The sequence below is a fragment of the Eretmochelys imbricata genome, chromosome 10 (assembly GCF_965152235.1).
Source record: "Eretmochelys imbricata isolate rEreImb1 chromosome 10, rEreImb1.hap1, whole genome shotgun sequence".
Classification (NCBI taxonomy): domain Eukaryota; kingdom Metazoa; phylum Chordata; order Testudines; family Cheloniidae; genus Eretmochelys; species Eretmochelys imbricata.
The window spans coordinates 27,241,798-27,260,874 of NC_135581.1; the positions used below are offsets into that span (position 1 = coordinate 27,241,798).

The 19,077-nt window shown below is 36.9% G+C and overlaps 1 protein-coding gene across 9 annotated transcripts in view; it reads right to left on the minus strand.

The window, feature by feature from the left end:
- Positions 1-19,077, minus strand: part of RBFOX1 (RNA binding fox-1 homolog 1) — a 425,562-nt gene that overhangs the window by 29,139 nt on the left and 377,346 nt on the right. For 6 of the 9 annotated variants that reach the window (XM_077827774.1, XM_077827769.1, XM_077827765.1 and 3 more), the window contains 2 exons: positions 17,502-17,541; positions 5,336-5,400 (listed from right to left, as the gene is read on the minus strand). In XM_077827774.1, the coding sequence (XP_077683900.1) occupies positions 5,336-5,400; positions 17,502-17,541 (105 nt within the window). Of the gene's footprint in view, positions 1-5,335; positions 5,401-12,098; positions 12,142-17,501; positions 17,542-19,077 lie in introns of all 9 variants that reach the window. The other 3 variants (XM_077827773.1, XM_077827770.1, XM_077827766.1) reach the window with 1 other exon arrangement.

Here is a 19,077-nt window from a genome sequence, read left to right on the forward strand (position 1 = left end):
ATGCACGAGGGCAACATGCTTTGCTAAAAAGTATATAACCTTTGTATTATCTGTATTCGGGGTCCCCTCCTGGCTAGCACGGAGGCACCACGCTCGAGCGTAATAAACTTGGTGTTTTTTGGGAACTCGGCAGTTGTGGACTTTGTTTATGTGCCTCAGCCTAGATTCGAACTGTGCGTGATCTATCAGGTGTAATTTGTAGCAGTTGTGTGCGTGTCCTACCAGGTGTAATTTGCAGCAGTTGTGTGCGTGTCCTATCAGCTATAATTCGTAACAGTACATACACTTTCTACGGATTAATATTCTTTTTCCTGCATCTGATGAAAAAGTGTGCCTATTAAATATATTGACTACAACTATTTAAAATATCAATCTTTCTATAAAATTCTTTAATGGTAAATTAAACTTTGGCTCAAGGTCCTATTATATTTTATATGCCATTAAATCCTTAATTTTTATATATCAATTGGTGAAATTCCTAATAAAAAGGAACATTATTTTAATGAAATGATGACACTGTCTTTCTTCATTATGTATTCACAAATGTAAAGATATTTAAATCCTAAAATATTTAACAATTTGCCTAAATCTACCTAAGCCGACCAGTTGTATTTTTTCAATTTTTAACCTGGGTTTGATTTTTGAGCCTTTGATAACATCTTCAGTTAACGTTATATGTCTAAGTATTTTATTATTGGGATTATTGATTAAAAATATCAAGTACTATTGTCAATTCCTTAATCAAAGAGAACAGCTGGATAGAGTTATTAACTTCTGTATCTATATATGTTACCAGTTTGACAAAAATAAATAAATCATAAAAAGATTGGAATAACTGGGATTTTGCACTGAATTGATAAGACTATCTTAAAATACAACCTCTGTATAAGTTTCCTATTTCCAGCTATTATTCAAAATTCTGTATGTGTCCAAAGAACATATACCACAAAAACCAACCAAACAAAAAGGTCTTTTTACACTACAAAGTGCATTGTGTCTGTAAAATGTTTTATTATACACCTTACTATCATCTCTTATTTTTCCAAATTGTATAACACATAGAAAGAAAATCCAGCTTCCAGTGTCTATGGGTCTGATCCAAACCCCAATGAAGTCAATAGGAGTTCTTCCACTTACTTGAGTGAGATTTCAATTAGACAATATATAAATACTTTGAAATCTCAGAGCAAACTACCTCACTACATGTGTGTGTGTGTGTGGGGTGGGAGGGTCAGGATGAAGTGTGTGTATATATGAATACCCAGATACACATTCATAAACACACACATAATTATAATTAAATAAGTATTATATTGTTAGCAAGCAGTACAAGTGAAAATAATTTTGCCTTCCAGACAAGGCTTACTTGTTTTTAAAGCTTTCATACACCACCATATATATTTAAACACATATTTGCTGTTAAAGTTAATATGCAAGAAAGGAACATTTTTCTTATTCTGATCAGAGATGCAACAATCAAGTCATAAACACAAAACCAATAGCCAATCAATGTGAATAAATCTGCCCTTGGGCTTAATTCAAGCAAGCCATTCACTGAGCTAATGTGATGGATCTGTCAAATCCGATACAGCATTACAGACATACTAGCAACATCAAGTGAACATGCAATGACAAAATGACGATACGCCCCACTGCCATGCTTTGACTGGTTCTACCTCATGAAAATAAAATTTGATAGCTTTACCAGTTTTCTTTAAGTGAGACTTAGATTTAAGCCTTTACTAGCATCTATATTTTAAGTACTTTTTAAAATGTAATCTAAAAATCAAGTAAAATCTGTACTTAAAATTAACATATTTGTTTTAATTTATTTTGTATACCTTTACAAATTGTTTTCCTTTAACCAGCCTCTCAGGTTTAAGAGCTTAGAGGTCAAAGTTCAAGAGTGGTACAAAACATATATCGACCTAAATACTACATTTCCCCCCCTACCCCCTTATCAGTTGGAAGGGAAAGAAATTTCTGAGAAACATTTTAAACTAGACTGTTAAAAATGTGAAGGTTTTGATCAAATTCTTCAAAAGGCTCAAAGCTTTAAGTTTAATTTAATAAAGTGAAAGACTGCATAGAGAAAACATGTAGCTCTGCTTCCCTTCTGAAGTTGTAAAATGATTTCTTACTATATTGCTTCATAAATAAAGCAGACTTTTATCTTTTTACAGGTTTGATAAGTGAGTGGAGAGATCTGTAAGGCCTATTTCAGTTTTGATTGAATTTGACTGTCATTACATATGTATGTTTTCTTCTGTTAAAAACTACTTAATTTTTTTATAAGGTTCATCATCTTTCCTTGCCACCTTAGTCTCTTCCTCCATATTTGTTGTTCATTGCCTATATCCAGCAATCTTTCCAGGTGTGACAAACAAGGATGTTTCCTCACAACAGTTCTACAGCACCAATCATTATCCGATGACTTGAGGTATTGATTCTGGAATCCCAAATCTTTCTGTTCACCTTCTGTTTTTCTATTAACAAAATATGCATCCAGTCCAAACAGTTACTCTTTCCATCTCCTCACTTAAGACAGTGTGTCAAGATAGGGACCTTGTCACTCATCATGTATATGATCTGTGACCCAAACAGTACTTTTTTTTTCAAGTAGTCTTTTCATGCTAGAGCACTGCATCACAGTATATGCTTGGTGGCATTCAGTGTGTTTGCCTGGGCACTGTATTAACATATACAATAAATATATCTTGCTGAGAATGGGGACTCATATCCACTACAAAAACGAACATTGTGTGACCAAATGTGTAATACTCATATGTAGCACAAGACAGCAAGTGATGATTACATTTAGAAGAAAGGATGCTAATAGTTGTCCTGTATTTCAGCATTTGCATTCAGTATTAGAGATTAACTCAAATTTTGCCAAATAATAATTTGCAAAATGCTTAAGGGAGTGAGGAATCTAAAAAAGCCCCTAATTCTGACATAAAAAACTCACATTCTTTAATGAAAATTCAGTGAAAAGTTAATAAAATGAACAAACAAATTTGTAATTGACTGTAATTTGAGGTATCCGTGTTTGCATATAGTTTCATATATGCAACAAAGTTTTTGCATGATTTCTTTTTTAAAACTAGTTTTAGGATTCCCCGATAGAAAAAAGTAAGTAAAATTATATCTTTGTAATTAATCCAAACATCTTTAGTCAACTGGGGGTAAACACATTTAACTCAGAAGCCAAATAAAAAAAATCAAAAGAAATTAATCAATTTCAGATACCTGTAATTATGCAGCAGGCTCAAGTTATTTCAATTCTAATTATACACAAAGAGTATATTTGAAAATTCAGTATACTAGAGATATTTTTCATAATAAATAATTAAGGGTTGTAACTATTGCATTACTATAGATACCATCTCAATCTTCTTTTACAGAATTTAATCATACTATATCTTTTCCTTTATTAAGTTTTTTTCCCCAATGTCATGATTATTTTTATTAGAAAGGTTGACTCACTCTCTCGCTCCCCAACTATATTGTCAATATAGAAGAATAGGTAAAAATCTTATATTTTACCTTATGGTACCTGATTTTTCTGTTTGTTTTATAAGTAGGTTCATTAGTTGGTAATTAAAGCATTTAGGCTTCATCTTGATAATGTTCACTTCCCCTAAGTACTACGTAAATCTACAACCTTTCATTATAGCAACAAGCAAACCCTTTTAACTGACAAACAGAGATCTGAACAATATCTGGGGAAAAAAAAAGGACTAGCAATATGAGATTATTTATGATTTTGCCTTTTTGGTTTTAAAAACTTTTTAGGATCAGAAACTAGTTTTGCATTTGAAACTCACAAAAAATACTGTAGTTGCAACATGCTAACAACACACCTTTGTGGAAATGAAATGAAAACTACTGCGTAGCACTCCATATGGTAGGTTACCCTGCATAGAAAGACTACATCACGAACAAGGTGCAAACAGCAATATGTGATTGACATTACTGACCCAGAATTCATATAAAGAAACTTGCTTACCTGTCTCACACAGCATGCCTCAGCCACACATGCAAATTGTTTTTATTCACCAAACTTTTTTTTAATATATCTTATTACCAGAATAAGCATTTTTAAAGGCAATTATGCATGCATAGCATTTTAACATTCACATTCTGTTCCACTTTTCTCAGAAAACAAAATCCATGAACAACACTTCTTTCTAAGAAATCCTTCCTTTTTCGTATTCTCTTGTTTTCTTTGGGAACAGAAACATAAAAATCCAACAATAATGACCATTTTAGCACCTAATACACGTCTAAATTTATACTCAAGTTGCAAGAAAATTTCTCACTGATTTCAATAAGAGTTTCTTGTTATAAGTACAGAAATGGGTCCTTAGCTCTTTCTGACCCTGTGAAGCAAAATACACACATAGCAATCTTTTACAAAATAGATACCCACTTCTATTGTGTGCTGTAAACTCTTAAACCATTTGAAAAGTATCAATGGATACTGCAGATTTTCCCACAGATAAAACTTCTGAAGAATGAATTTCCAGTGAAGAAGTAAATTCTTCTTTTTCATTACAAAATTAGGCCGAGATCTATTTTTATGCACATGCTTAATTTTACAGTGTGGCAAAATCCTGGCCTTATCGAAGTCAATGGAAGTTTTGCCACCTACTTCAGTGGGGTCAAGATTTCATCCTCTGAGCAATTCCATCGACTTTAGTGAAACTACTTACACTACGTAAAATTAAGAGTGTGTGTCTGCTGGATTGGGCTACATTGATTTTAAGAAATTCTCCACTTTTTCAGCAGTGTATGAACCCCATTTTGATACCATGATTTTAACAGTTTAAAAAAAAAAAAGGGAGACAAGTAGATCAACTTGTCTTCATATAAACACTCGAATAAATGAAATGTTTGGAAGCCAGCTAACTGGGAGAATCATCATTTGTCTTTGATGGCCTGAACTCCCATTGATTTCAACAGGAGTCAGTGAAAATGGAAGGTACTCAACACCTTAGAGGAATAGGTTCTAAATTAACTGAAAAAGTATTGTTAAGACCAATTATGATCTTAAGCAGCAGACCGTTATGGAGCTATACATTTATTTATCTACACTGTAAAAGGGTCACAGACTATTGTTATCTCATAGTAAAGCGGCTGCTCTGCAACCCAGGAAAGTGTGTGTATCTTATGCCTGATTCTTAATGAATCACTACTCTCTATTTATAGCTCTTTGTAACAATACAGCCTAACTTTGTATACCATAGTCATCTGCAGAGCAACAAAACAGTTACAAGACTTATTTTCCACTTCCTGTATGCTAAGTATTTATTAGCAGTAAATTAGGTCTTACCTGTCACTGTAGGCAGCTGCAGTGGCAGTGGCAGGCTGGGCATACCGGTAGGCAGCATAACCACCCTGAAACACAAACTTACATTCTAATTGCATTGCTACAGCAGTTTAAATGAATATTTTTTTAAATTTACCAGCAACTATTTGGAATGTTCTTTTCATGCTATAAGTCCAATTAAGGGATTGGACTATATGTGAAATATTTCAGGAGGTTGTTAAGCAGAGCTGATCACAAACCCAATCAGTTCCTACTTGTTAAGATTTAATTTGACCCAAAGATCAGGATAATCAATGGACTACATACATCAAAAAATTTTTGAGAATATTTTTCTTTACATTTACAGGTAGCAATTTCCCTTACCAATGAGGTGTAGTGCAGGTTAATAAAGCCATGACAAATCAGTTAAAAGAAAATAAACTACAAAGCTAACAATAATTTTGTAGATCTAATATGATACCTTGCATGTGTTTGATTAAACCAATTAAATTTTTGCTACATTAAAACTCTAATTTTATATAGGTTTCTAATTTGTAAATAAAATCATAACTAAGAAGGACTTTCTTTTCTTTCTCTTGAATTAACATTCAGCTGTATGTAACAGTAATTGCAGCTGTTCAATTAAGCAAACAGACAAACAAACACACACATTTGAAAGGAATTGTGTGCAGTGATGCATTGATTATCAAACTGTGCAAATAGCAGAGCTTCCTGTTCAATGGACCACGGTGTTACATCAACCATTTCAAAATGATCTCAGCATGCCAATTAACAAACAGAGCCCAGTCTCCACAGATAACACAAACACCATTTATGTTCCAATTAGAATCCACCATCCCATAATCCTCTGGGACATGGAACTATTGTGTGTCCCCATAGAATTAAAAAAAGAGATGAAATAGAAAACTAGTTGGATCACTCAGCTTTGAATGACATTTCCCCCTGTTGTTAAAGTGAGTATTTAAATGGAGTGCTCCTATTGTTGAGGGATATGTTCACACTAAATATATGTAGAAGTATGAGGAATGGGCTTCTGTCTGCCAACCCTCAAGAAAATAGTAGCCTATTTTTAGTGCACTTAATATAGCTTTTTGTACATTGTATTGCAAAAAGTGTATTAAGTAGACTACTCTTCAAGAAATAACCTGTTTATGACAAACTTAACCGGGCCATAGAAGCTTCATTTAGCCCACTGTTCTAGAGCTTCTCCATAGGAAATTCCAGCTTATCCTCCCCCCTTCAGGGCTTTTGCTTGATTTAATCCCTCCAATCATAACAGAAATTTTGAGAAACATTTTTTTGAAAGTCAGTCCCATACACAGCTCGGCTGATGATGCCACATCTCCTTAACAGTAAGCACATAAGCTTCCCATCTACACACACAGCCAGATAGACACATTAGGCTTGGACCTTCACCTATACTTAAGGTACCTCTTCATTTCATAGTTCAAACTCTCATGTCCAACTGTTAAGGTGCCTTCTCATAAACTTCAGCCTTGCTGGAGGCACTTATGTCAGGCAACCAATCGGTTTACACAGATAGCTTACATAATATTGTAAGTGCCATCTCTTTTGCATGAAGTCCCATCTCTGTGCCAGCTAAGAAGCACTGACATGGAATGCCTCCTTACTTCTGCGCATCTGATATTCTTTTACTGATATTCTTTTACTGACACAAAAGTATACCTGAAAAATGGAGGAAAGAAGGACAGCGTCCCTATGCACTCTTCTTGGCTACCAACACAACAGACTGAGCTGCAGATAGGCATATAGGATTGTATTAAAAACTAGTTGAGGTCTCAAAAAGTATGTGCATCAACAGGCAAGTATTGCCTGCAGGTACCTTGTGTATGGGCAATCAAATGTAAGATAATGGCACCAAGCACAAATTGAGCCACAAAGTAGTGAAGCTAGCAGAGCTCATGACAAAAATTGCAAGTTTTCCTCAAGCTGTGGGCTACCAGAAGAAAGAGAGCAAAAGAATGTGTGATGGAAACAAAACAAGAGACTTTCCCTGTTTTTTGCCTCCTCAAAACATCCCAAATCTCAAGCACTAGACTTAAAGATAAAAATAGATTTAGAATGGTACTCGTTTGTCTTCAGAATCCAGAGCGTAAGAATGTCTGTTGGACTGTAAGTCATTATGCAGTATGATATTATTGATTAGGTCAGTCTTCTATATGGTCCCTATGCTTCTCACCACTGGCACAATCCTGCAAATCCCTACTCAAATGAACAGGTTTCTTGATTTCACTGGGACTGATTATTATTTTGAAGGATTGAGCACCATGTGTGACTACAGAAGTGTCGTTCTCTCAAACATATCCAGATGTGGTAGGCTGATGTTACCAGCCTTAAATTTGATTTAAGTGTAGGAGTGGTTTAACAGTCTGCTTTGTGCTAGTTAAGGAGGTGCCGCCAAAGAACCAAGCTTGACCTTCCCTGGGAATTGTGTTAAACTACTTTTGACTCAATAATCTGGATTAAATTTGGAAGAAACCCTGCAGCGACTGAGTTTAAAATGATACAAATATTACTTTGGTCCGTGTTATTGAAAGGCTTACAAAATGCTCTTGGGGAACTAAAATCATTGGCATCTGCATTTTGATGTATTTTTATATGGAAGAACTTTGAATGGAAATACCTATCTGAGGCCTGGTCTACACTGGGGGTTGGTGGTGGGAGAGCTAAGTCTGTCTAAGTTACACAACTTCACCTACGAAAATAATGTAGCTGAAGTGGACCTACTTAGAGCTACTTACCATGGCGTCTTCACTGTGGTAGGTTGACTGCTGACGCTCCCCCGTCGACTCTGCCTATGCTTCTCACTCTAGTGGAGTACCGGAGTCGACAGGAGAGCGCTCGGCGGTCGATTTATCACGTTTTCACTAGACATAATAAATCGACCCCTGCTGGACTGAGTGCTCCGGAGGTAAGTGTAGACATGCCCTGATATTTGTGTATTTCCTCAATTTAAGTGTGCAAACTGTACAATGATCAAAAACTTGTCTGTCTCTGTTAGGTCACTCTAATAACCTTTATTGGTCTCATGTTTGTAGGTTAATGCATATAGAACTTTTTCAAAATTTTAAACAATTTTAACTGTTTAATTATTATAAGAAGATCAACAGATGATTTAAAAGCAGAGGTCCTAATTCAGCAAAACACTTTGGAACATGCCTATCTTTAAGAATGGCAATAGTCCCAAATAAATAAATTCAAGCATGCACTTAAAGACTTTGCTAAATCAGGACCAGAATCTGTCATCCAAATAATTAAAATGCAATTTAGGATATTATGTGGTGTTAAAGACACCTAAATGTATCTAAGATATTTGCTATAACATTAATCTGGTTATAGCTTTTCAATTTCGTCTATTTCTCAGACACAGGATATTCAATAATATATAATGTACACATTTCTTTAGAACATTAGATTAAATGCACTCTTCTCATGCTTTAGTCTATATTGTTATAGACTTTACTGTTGAACATTTTATCCCACAACACTGGATTTTGGGTACATACTACCATTAATATAAGCAATTATTTATTTTGTTTATCCAAACTCATAAGCACAAGAATAGTTTCAAAGGATATGCTTTGAAAAATATCCAGCCAAATTAGCATTTTTGTAGCAAATGCACAATTATTCTGACTGTTATAGAAATATTTTATTTCCCACCTGCTATAAAAACCTGGAATTTTTGGATTAATATGTGTGGAAATTTTATTTATTTTGAAAAACAATCATTTACACAGTTTCCACCTTAAAAGAAACAAAGAAATATATCTGCCTATTATTTGTGACACTATTACTGTGTCTAGGCTAACATACTTTGGGGAAATCACCTATAGTTTCAGTGCAAGTGGTGAAGCTCCAACAACAGTAGCAACACTGGAAGCCATAGTGTAACCAAGGAAAAGGCATTCATGCCACCATTTGTTTAGGCTATTAAGAGTAATCAGAGAGCCTCTAAGGAATGGAAACAGACATTGATCAGAAAAGAAAGCTACATTGTGGAGGTCAGCAAATTCCGAATAAAGTGGCAACTGCTGGAAGTCAAGCTGACTTAGGTCTGGCCAAGGAAATTCAAATAAATAAAAACAGAATAAGGAAGGTGAAGATGGACAGCTATGTAGTGTGGATCGGAAAGAAATTAAAGACAACGTAGGTATGGACCAAAACTAACTAAATAATTTGCCTTCGTTTTTAGTAAGGATAATATGGAACACATTCATGAAGGGAGTATGGCTGATGGAAATGAGTTTCTGGACATGGAAATGAGCACATCTGAAGTAGAAGGAAAAAATTAAAGAGCTTAATGCACTCAAATCAGGGGGACCGGATAATTGCCATCCCAGAATACTGAAAGAACTGACACATGAAATTGCTAGTCCAGTAGCAAGAATTTTTAATAACTCTATCTATTTGGGGGTAGTACTGTCCCACTGGAAAATAGCTAACGTTTTACAAATATTCTAGAAATGGTGGGGGGGAAGAGTGGTCTTGGCAATTGCATACTGTTTGAGTCAGACTAATAGATCTGTAAGGCTTTAGAACAAATTGTGAAGGAAAGAATAATTAAATTAATGGAAGTACATGGTAAAGGGGATGTCATGCAACAGGGGACGATCATGCCAGACTAACCTGATTTTCTTCTCTGAGAAAATAAACTGATCTTTTTTAGATAAGGGAAGTGCAGTAGACCTAATATACTTGGACTTCAGCAAAGCATATGACACATGAGAAATTATTAGATAAATTAGGGAAGATGGGGATGAGCACAAGAATGGTTAGGTTGTAAGGTTGGCAGGTGAAGGTGAATTATCAAACAGGAGGGAATTCATGAGCAGAGCTCCTCAAGGATCAGTCTTGGGACCAATCTTACTGAATATATTTATTAATGGCCTTGGCACAGTAGGAATGTGCTAATGAAACTTGCTTATGGATAAAAATTTGGGAGGCACCATCAGTAAAGAGGAGGATCAGATTTTAATACAGAAAGATATGGATGATCAGGAAGACTGGAGGGAGAGAAATGAGATGAAATTCAATAGTGCCATGTTCAAGGTCATGCATTTTGGGTCTAATAATAAGAATTTCCGCTAAAAGCTGGGGGCTCATCAGTTGGAAGAAACAGTGGAGGAGAGAGACTTGGGTGTGTGGGTCGATTTTGGATGACTATGAGTCACTAATGTGATGCGACAGTGAAAAAGGAAATATGATCCTAGGATGTATCAGGCAAGGCAGTTCCAGTAGAGACAGAAGTTTTAATGCCATTGTAACAAGGCACTGGTAAGACCTCATTGGGAATGCTGTGTACAATTCTGGACACCCATATTAAAGAAAGAGGAATTAAAACTGAAACAGTGCTGAGAAGAGCAACTAGGATGATCAGTGGAATGGAGGGACTATCTTAAAAGAGGAGACTAGAAGAGCTTGGCTTGTTTAGTCTAGCAAAAGAAAACTATAAAATACATTAAGGGAGTAAATACCCGGGATGGTCAAGAGCTATTTAAGCTAAAGGATGTTGGCACAAGAACAAATAGATATAAACTGACCATGAACAAATTCAGGCTGGAAATTAAAAGGAGGTTTCTAACCATCTCACTATTAGTGGGGTGAGAGTCTGGAAAAGCCTCTCAAAAGGCGCTGCAGGGGCAAACAACTTAATGAGTTTTAGGAGAGACCCAGACAATTTTATATTGCTACTGTATGACAGGGTTGCTTGTGATGATTGGAGGCAGGGCCCAAAAGCCATTGGGCTCACTTCTGGTTTATGTCTTAGGGTCCCTAAAAGCTCAAGCTTCAGGATTTCAGCCAGGCACCTGCATAGGTCAGCGTGGGATTCCCCACCTCTCCCTCCAATTTATTCTGGGTGTTTGTATTTTTTTTTTGTTCTTCCTCTGGAACAACAGGGATGGCCACAGTTGGAGATCGGCCATCAAACTAGGAGGGCCAGGGCTATGAGGTGTCTGTCTCTCTCAGATTCTTGGCTGGATGGTTCGTGCTCACATATTCAGAGTCTAGATTGCCATATGTGGAGTCAGGAAGGAATTTTCCAGATCGGATTACAGTGACTTTAAGGGTTTTTCACCTTCCTTTGCAGCATGTGGGTGTGGGTCACTTGCCAGGATTATCTGGGTCTCTCTCAATTAATCATTTCCCTGCCATTGTGGGGTCCTTTGGCATTGGTGCATCTTCGTCCCTCCCATTCTCTGCCCGTGTAACATAATATTTTAGACTCCTGTGGGCTGTAGTACTTTGTTGGGTTTAGCGTGTGGGTGCTAGATGGTGTTGTTGGTCGGTCCAGGAGGTCAGACTGGATGAAGGGGTGATCCCTTCTGGTCTTGAACTCTCTGACTACGGTAAAAAATGCGTATGCCCTTTCTACATTAGTTCTCCCACAATTGCTACCACTAATGGAACTACATCAGTGGTTCTGAAACAGCTTGAGATTTCCCTAAAAACATAAATGTAGACAAAGTCAGCATGTGTGATAATGCAGTCCTGACATTGCCAAAACTCCCATTGACACTGGACCTTAAATGGGACATACATCATATTTCAAGAGGGAGGCAGAAATTTTAAAATGTTTGCAATTGTGTGGTTTAATTAACCCCAACCATAAAATGCAGCTGCTGGGCTATTCCTTTCATTTTGTATATGTAAAATCCCCCATTAAATTGATTGTTAGTATGATTTCACAGCAATCCACATTCAATGTGATGAGTTTTTTTTTTCATCAGTCAGTACTTCATACCTGTGGTAACTTATTGCCATACACAGGCTCTTGATACACTACTCTATAAGGAAACAGAAATGTAACGATTTGAATGCAAAAAAAATAAAATAAATAAAAATGCATAAGTCACACAAATTCCCCAAAGCCATTCATTCACAAGTTTGCTTTCAATATTTTACAAGGCACAGCATAATCAAGAAAGAGGTGAGGGACCGGTAACTGGTCAGTTGCCAAGGAATCTTAGTTGTGGTTTAAAATGAGCAAGGAACTTATCAAAAGAAAAAATAGAAAATCAAATACATTTGGGTTACAAAATCACTTATGTACACAAATATATATAGCCATCTATACACATATTATATATATATTGCGAGAGAGCGAGAGAGCAAGCGCGCGCATATAAACTACAGTTTTATTCTCTCCTGATAATACCTTATGGTCTACTTAATTGTTAACTTAGGGCTCAGAGAGCATAGTGACAGGTGTTTTTATAATACAGATTGCTAAACTAGATCTCATGGATAGAAAGATTAATTTTATTCTCAACACTTGGGATTCTACTATGGTGCTTTGCATGAACTCCTATTATCAGAACAATAAAAGTTTGCACAAATATTGAGGATATAGGAACAATAATTTGTACTTCAATAGCTACTTTCATCCAAGGATCTCCAAGTTTTTCAAATATTAATTAGTTACATTTCTCAACACCCTCTCGTAACAACTATATATAATCATTTTCAATTAGTAAACTCATTGTGGACATTATGGGCTAAATAATGTCGGCCTCCACTGGGAAGAAGGTGCAAAGAGCTGCCTTTGCCCCATTTCCCCAGTATAGGGCTTGAGCATAATCTTTATCATGCTCAGGGTGCAAAGCTAGAGCAGGAAGAGGTAAAGAAGGGGCATGTCTCCATATCTTCTCCATCTTATCTCAACCTATGGAACTGCCCCATGTGATGGCTACATGTTGCCCTCTCCCGTATGGTGTAGCATCATCCATACTCCCTGCCTCAGGCATTACCTGCCTCAGGGGAGCTCCTGCTGTGTGTTGTGTCTGTGTACAGCTCTTTCTCGCATAGGGTATAACTTAATGCCTAATGTCACCTAGCCAAGGATCAAAGCTATAAAAAGCCAATGGCAGAAAATGGAATGTAACTCAGAAATCCTGATTCACAGTCCTCTGCTCAAACTCACTATGAGACCCTTCCCATCAAATATCACTCATTAAAATGATTACTGCAGCATTCAATTGTTTTAATACAACATTTACAATGCAAAACATAGGACATGAAAGGACATTTCATCCATAGATCTAAGACATTTTTTAAAAAGTGGGCATCTATAACTTGGTTGAGTGGATAGAGCACCGAACTGAAAGTGGAGATGTCTGGATTCTATTCCTGGATCTGCCACTATTATTTATTGTGTGCCCTTGGACAAATCATTTAACCAATCTGTAAACTGAAGAAAATAATGCTTACCTACAATTATAAAACACCTTGAAATCTTTGATGGTTACAAAGATGACTCAGGTCCTACTCTAACAACTAGAACATACTTAATACTGCCAGTGTGACAAACCATTACTTCACACGTAAACTTCAAAATGTTTGGCTCCCATAAGTAAATCCAAAATTATCTAAATGTCTTTAGTGTAGGAAAGCTTTGTACATTAAAATGCTGTTATACATCTGGCTTTGTGGATGCCAGACATAATGCCATCTATTATAATCAAAAGAACACTGACTGGATGACTGTTACACTTCCACAAATTACTCGTTCTTTCTTAAAGTAGCTGCAGATATGCATCAGACCCCAACACTACCTTAATCATGTCCTTGGAGAGATGGCAATATGCACTGGGAATATAATATTACCATGCCCATCCTAACAAAAAATATATGCCAATTTCTCAGTACAGTGCCCACAACTCCATATATATATTCCTAATTCTATACTTGTGTGGATTTTGTTCAGTGCACCACAACTGATGCAGGAACCTAGCAATGGGTATGGTAAATTTTACTGTGGGCAATAACACTGAGTGAAAGGGTGAGCTAGGGCCATCTCCCTAAGGGACTTCTGAGACCAGGAATGGGAGGGTTTTAAACCCCCTTTTTTTTGGGGGGGGGACCACAACTCTTCTCTTTTTCACCCTACCTCCACACAGCTTAGGGAAGGGTATGGCAGTCAGATGTCCTTGAAGCATTCCTTCTGGCAATGATCCAGAGGGAAGAGTTAAGGGGGGTGGGTGGATGAGTTTAAAGCATTATTTTAACTGCATGTTTCTTTGTTTTCTAATGTCTGGTTTTATTTTGCTGAGTGCATTTCCTGATTCTCAAAGCTGTAAATTTTCGGCTGGGAACATATGTATTCTAGAAGGGTACAGGAAACTGTCAGGCAATCTTAACTCTCTTTTAATTAAGTTTTTTGTTAGTGAATCAATAGTTAATTTTAAAAGGCCTTCCTTTTTCCCTAACTATGCAACCTTCTTTCTTTATTTTCCTTGTTAAAAGCACATTTTAAAAGGGAGTTCAATATCTCAGCTACTTCTGAGGCATTATTACATTCCCCTTGTCATTCAGTAGTGTGCCTGTGGAATTTTCACTTTAGTGTATCTTTTCCCCTACTATATTTATAACAGTCCTCTCATTCTGCTCTACCCTTCTGGTTAGCATTAACTCATTCTGGCTGTGTGTTGCCCTTAATATTCCATGCAATCTTTACCTGACTGATTATCATGTTTTGGATTTCTCCCTCTTTTCCACTTCCATTACATATCCTCTACCCAGTGGAGAAATCAATTGTGCATATGTCAGTAGTCCAAGATACTCCACCCCACACTTGCTACTCAACCCTGTACTGCAGGCAACCTTGACTTTGATATTCTTTATCTTTGTGTGGATTTTCCCCCCAGTTTTGCTTTATAACTATTTGCTGTTTTTAGCTTGGCTATTTTTGTGTTTTTTGAGGGGGTCTTTTCTCTCTCCTCTTTACTATTATTTGTGGTATGTATTTAAAGTTTGTTTCTTTTCTATTTGTTTCTGTTGCCTAGTCTTTCCACTGTGGTGTCATTTTCCTCTCAGCACCTCCTTTCTTCACACATTTCAGCTTTCCATTTAAAATGGCTAACTGAGCTGGAGCTTCATGGTAATCGATTGGGAGCCAGTCAATAACTCGGTGCTCTCCAGGGAACTAATACATTCTGAATCATATGTTTTCTCTCCACTGATTCTCACACATCTAGCTTGCAATCGCTCTCTCTCTCTCTCTCTCAATACATTTTAGGAGTAGAAAAGAGCAAGAGTTAAAATGAAAATGATGAGCTGCTTAGTACAAAGTTCTAGCTACAATGTACAAAGTAAAAATGAAAAAAAATATGTCTGCAACATATGAAAACTATATGACTTTAACTTAGTCCATCCGTCTGAAAGATAAGCATTATTCTATATCTAGAAACTGAGAAGTGTATTTGGAAGCTAAGACACTGATCCTGTAAATGACAGGATATGGACATACCCCTGCATCTGTGTGGAGCCTCACTTAAGTCAATTGCAGGACCAGAGCCTAATGCCAAACAACTTCTTTGAGACTACTCACATGCTTAAAGCTAGGCACTTTCTTAAGTACCTTGCTGATCAGATTCACAGTTTCTATTTAGCATTTTCAAGCCTGTCATGGGTGTTGGTCATATTTTAAAAAAAACAATCAAACAAACAAAAAAGCATTGCTGATGTCACTGAGGGCCCAAAAGACGTAAATTTTTCTTTCATTAGCAGTAGGCTCCCAAACTACCAACTGTTATTCTTAATATGTAACTCCCAAATACACAGTAAAGTTAATTCAGGTTCAGCAGGGCTTCTTGCCTTTCAGACTGGTGAGATGAGCAAAATGGGTGCAGTTTTCTTTTTGGCAAGAAGAAGAATTAAAACTGAAGTCCACACTACTGGTAAAACTCACCCCTGTGCAAAAGGTCCTGTGTATCAGTAAAATCCCTTTTGAACTTCCAATTCTAGATTTAAGTGAAATTAAAGCAGTACACAGAAGTTTGTGTAGGCCTTCAGTAAAGGGGTGAGCTACATCCACTGTGAATAGTAGAGGGACTTTGAAAATCTGCAGGGTGGGAATCCTAACCCAAACTAAACACTTAATATATATTGTTTAATTTGCAGTTATTTTTTCCAATGATTGTAACCAGCCAATCTTGTCCCAACAGGAATAAACCCCTAACTTCTCCCCATAAACTCAGATTCTTTTCCTTTTTATACAAATCTATTGTCAGAAAATTTAAACTGTTTCATCCTAAATGTCTCTGAAGGATCATTGGTAATAAATATAACTAATGTTTTCTAATACTATCTAATGAATTTTTAATGTTCATACCAATTTAATGGAATCAATCTCTTTGTATCCCAATGCTGACTGAAGCACAATTAGAGTAAGAAAACCATACAAAGATATTTAATTACCTCTATTTTTAGGATTTGATTGTTCTATCAAAATAATAAGGGAAGCTAAAGATAAGTGGCATGTCTATGAGATTTTCTTATATCAATATATTTTAAAAATTTGTGAGCCTGGGTTCTAATGATAGTTTAACTTTTTCCAAAAGAGTAACAATTAGGGCACATATTTAAAAATAAGCAGCTTCTTCATAGACTTCCTAACTAAAATCCTCAGTATGGGAAGACAATAAATTATATATAAAATGATTATTTAAAAAATGTATATACACAATTAAATAAACCAATAGATGGAGCAAACAGCTTTAAAAATTGATAACTATGGACCAAGCCCACACTTGCTATCATGGGTAGCCACTTCCAGCCATGAGTAGTCCCACTGATGCCAGCACTACTACTCACAGTAGGAGGTACTATAGCCGTCAGTTCAGGAAAGCACGTAACAACATACTTAAGTTCATCCATATTCAGGGAGAAACTTGAGAATATCTTGAACTAAGCATATACTTACATTCCCTTCCCATCAATGGGACTTTAGCACGTGCTTAAATGTTGCCCTGAATAGGGAAACTTTCCTGAATAAGAGCCTATGCCCAATAGTGTTTTCAGAATTAAGGTACTAAACCACTCTTCAATTTGCCTTGAGTTCTAAATATAAATATATTGTACTTTAAAAAAAACCTGAAACTTTAATTTTAAGGGGTTAAAAACCCCCAACACTTTTCTCATTTTTGCATTCATTCAGCACTTGATTGAAGAGTTAATTCAGCTCCACTGAACAATGGTAGATGTAATGAACAGAAAGGTCTTCCAATATGAGAGATATTCCTCTCAATTCTTTTTGACAGGCGAGGGATGGTAAATTGACAAAACAGAGTCAAGCAACGCAGCAAACTTGTAAAAAGAATGACTTTGGTAATGTACAAGGACAGCATGCACATCAATGAATACTTACATAAATGTCTGCACCATAAAATCCATCCTGGTAAACAACACTGCAAGGATGCACACACAAAGAAAAACATCCATATTAGTGCATTTCCACATGCAAACACCACCAACCCCTGCACTGCTGAGGTTAGTCTTGTCACAAAAATGGAAAAGAATAAAAGGGCACTCTTCACATTGGTTAAGGAGGTTGGTAATATTAATCAACTGTTCTTTTGAGCTTAGAAAAGGAAAACTGGACTGAATGTCATAACATCTGTATACCAGATGCCAAATGCTTAGTCAAAGAGAAGCAAAGGGTTACAGTATTACAGAACAAATGCCTTTGATCCGTTTCTCAAACTGGGTCTGAATTTTTATAAGTGCAGTGTTTAATTTGTGCCACAGCTTGCCATGGCTGAGCCTGGCATATCTAGGCTTCACAGTTCATAGCCCCAGCACTTCTGGGCTTGCTGCATCACTTATGAATGTAAAAAATATTGCTTGAGCCCTGGCACCCCTTTCATTACAAATTAAGCACTGGCTAGGTCTCCACTTTTCCCCTGTATAAAAATGTTCAAAGGGCAATCCTGCCATTAATTTTTAATCACAATTCCCATTCACTTCATTGAGGGTAAAAATTATAGAATAAATGTAGAAAATGGCCATAAGTATGCATGCACTGAGTTGCATAGAAGTTTTGTTGAAAACTAGGTTGTAGTATACTATACAAATAGTCAAACCTTGCACTACAAATCTCTGTCTTATTTATGGGGAAACACCAGGTAGTTTTCATTTACAGGGCATTTTTACATGAGTATTAATTAACCACTGGCAGAGCCAGTGCGACTCCAAAGATGCCCAGGCATCTCAGAGTGTCCTAGGAGGCTCAAAAGTTTGTATCACTTTTAAGGCTGCAGGTTTGTCATGGCGTGAACAAAGCCATGGACAGTGTTTGCCAGTTTGTCTAAGACTTTTTCCTGTGTCTGTGACTCGTCCAACAGCAGTGGCTCCAGCGACTTCCATGGCTGGGCCTGATGCCCTGCTCTGGGCATTCCAGCTTGGTGTGCACTGTTGCAGTGCCACTCTGGTTTCTCTTGCCCAACCCTCTGTCATGATGGAAAAGGGGGGAGCATGTGGGCCAAATTTCAGTGAGTGCCAAATTGCAACACCCAGAGCAGGGCGACAGGCCCAGACATGTGGGATGCAGGAGCTGCTGGGATTCCCCTCGGTACTGGGCCAGGATTCGAGTTGCAGTGCTGGGATGGGGAGAGTGTTGCTATGAGCGGTACTGCTGTGGGAGGGAGCCCACACCAGGGCCCATCTTTCTGTTCCTCTGACACTGTAATTGGCCTTCGGATTCTTCCCTTTTTGATGGCATGAACAAAAAATTCCTATTCAGATGCTGATTTGTATCCTTTACATGTAGATAATATCCATAAACCTTAAACCAAAACACACACACGCACAAAAAAAAAAAGAAATGGGCCAAATATAAACAGGATAACTGCAATGAATCTGGCTCCAGGAATATGAGTGAACTGGTGAAATGTGCGTAGAGATGCCACATGGGCCAATTTGTAAATGAGTTCATTCCTGCCTGT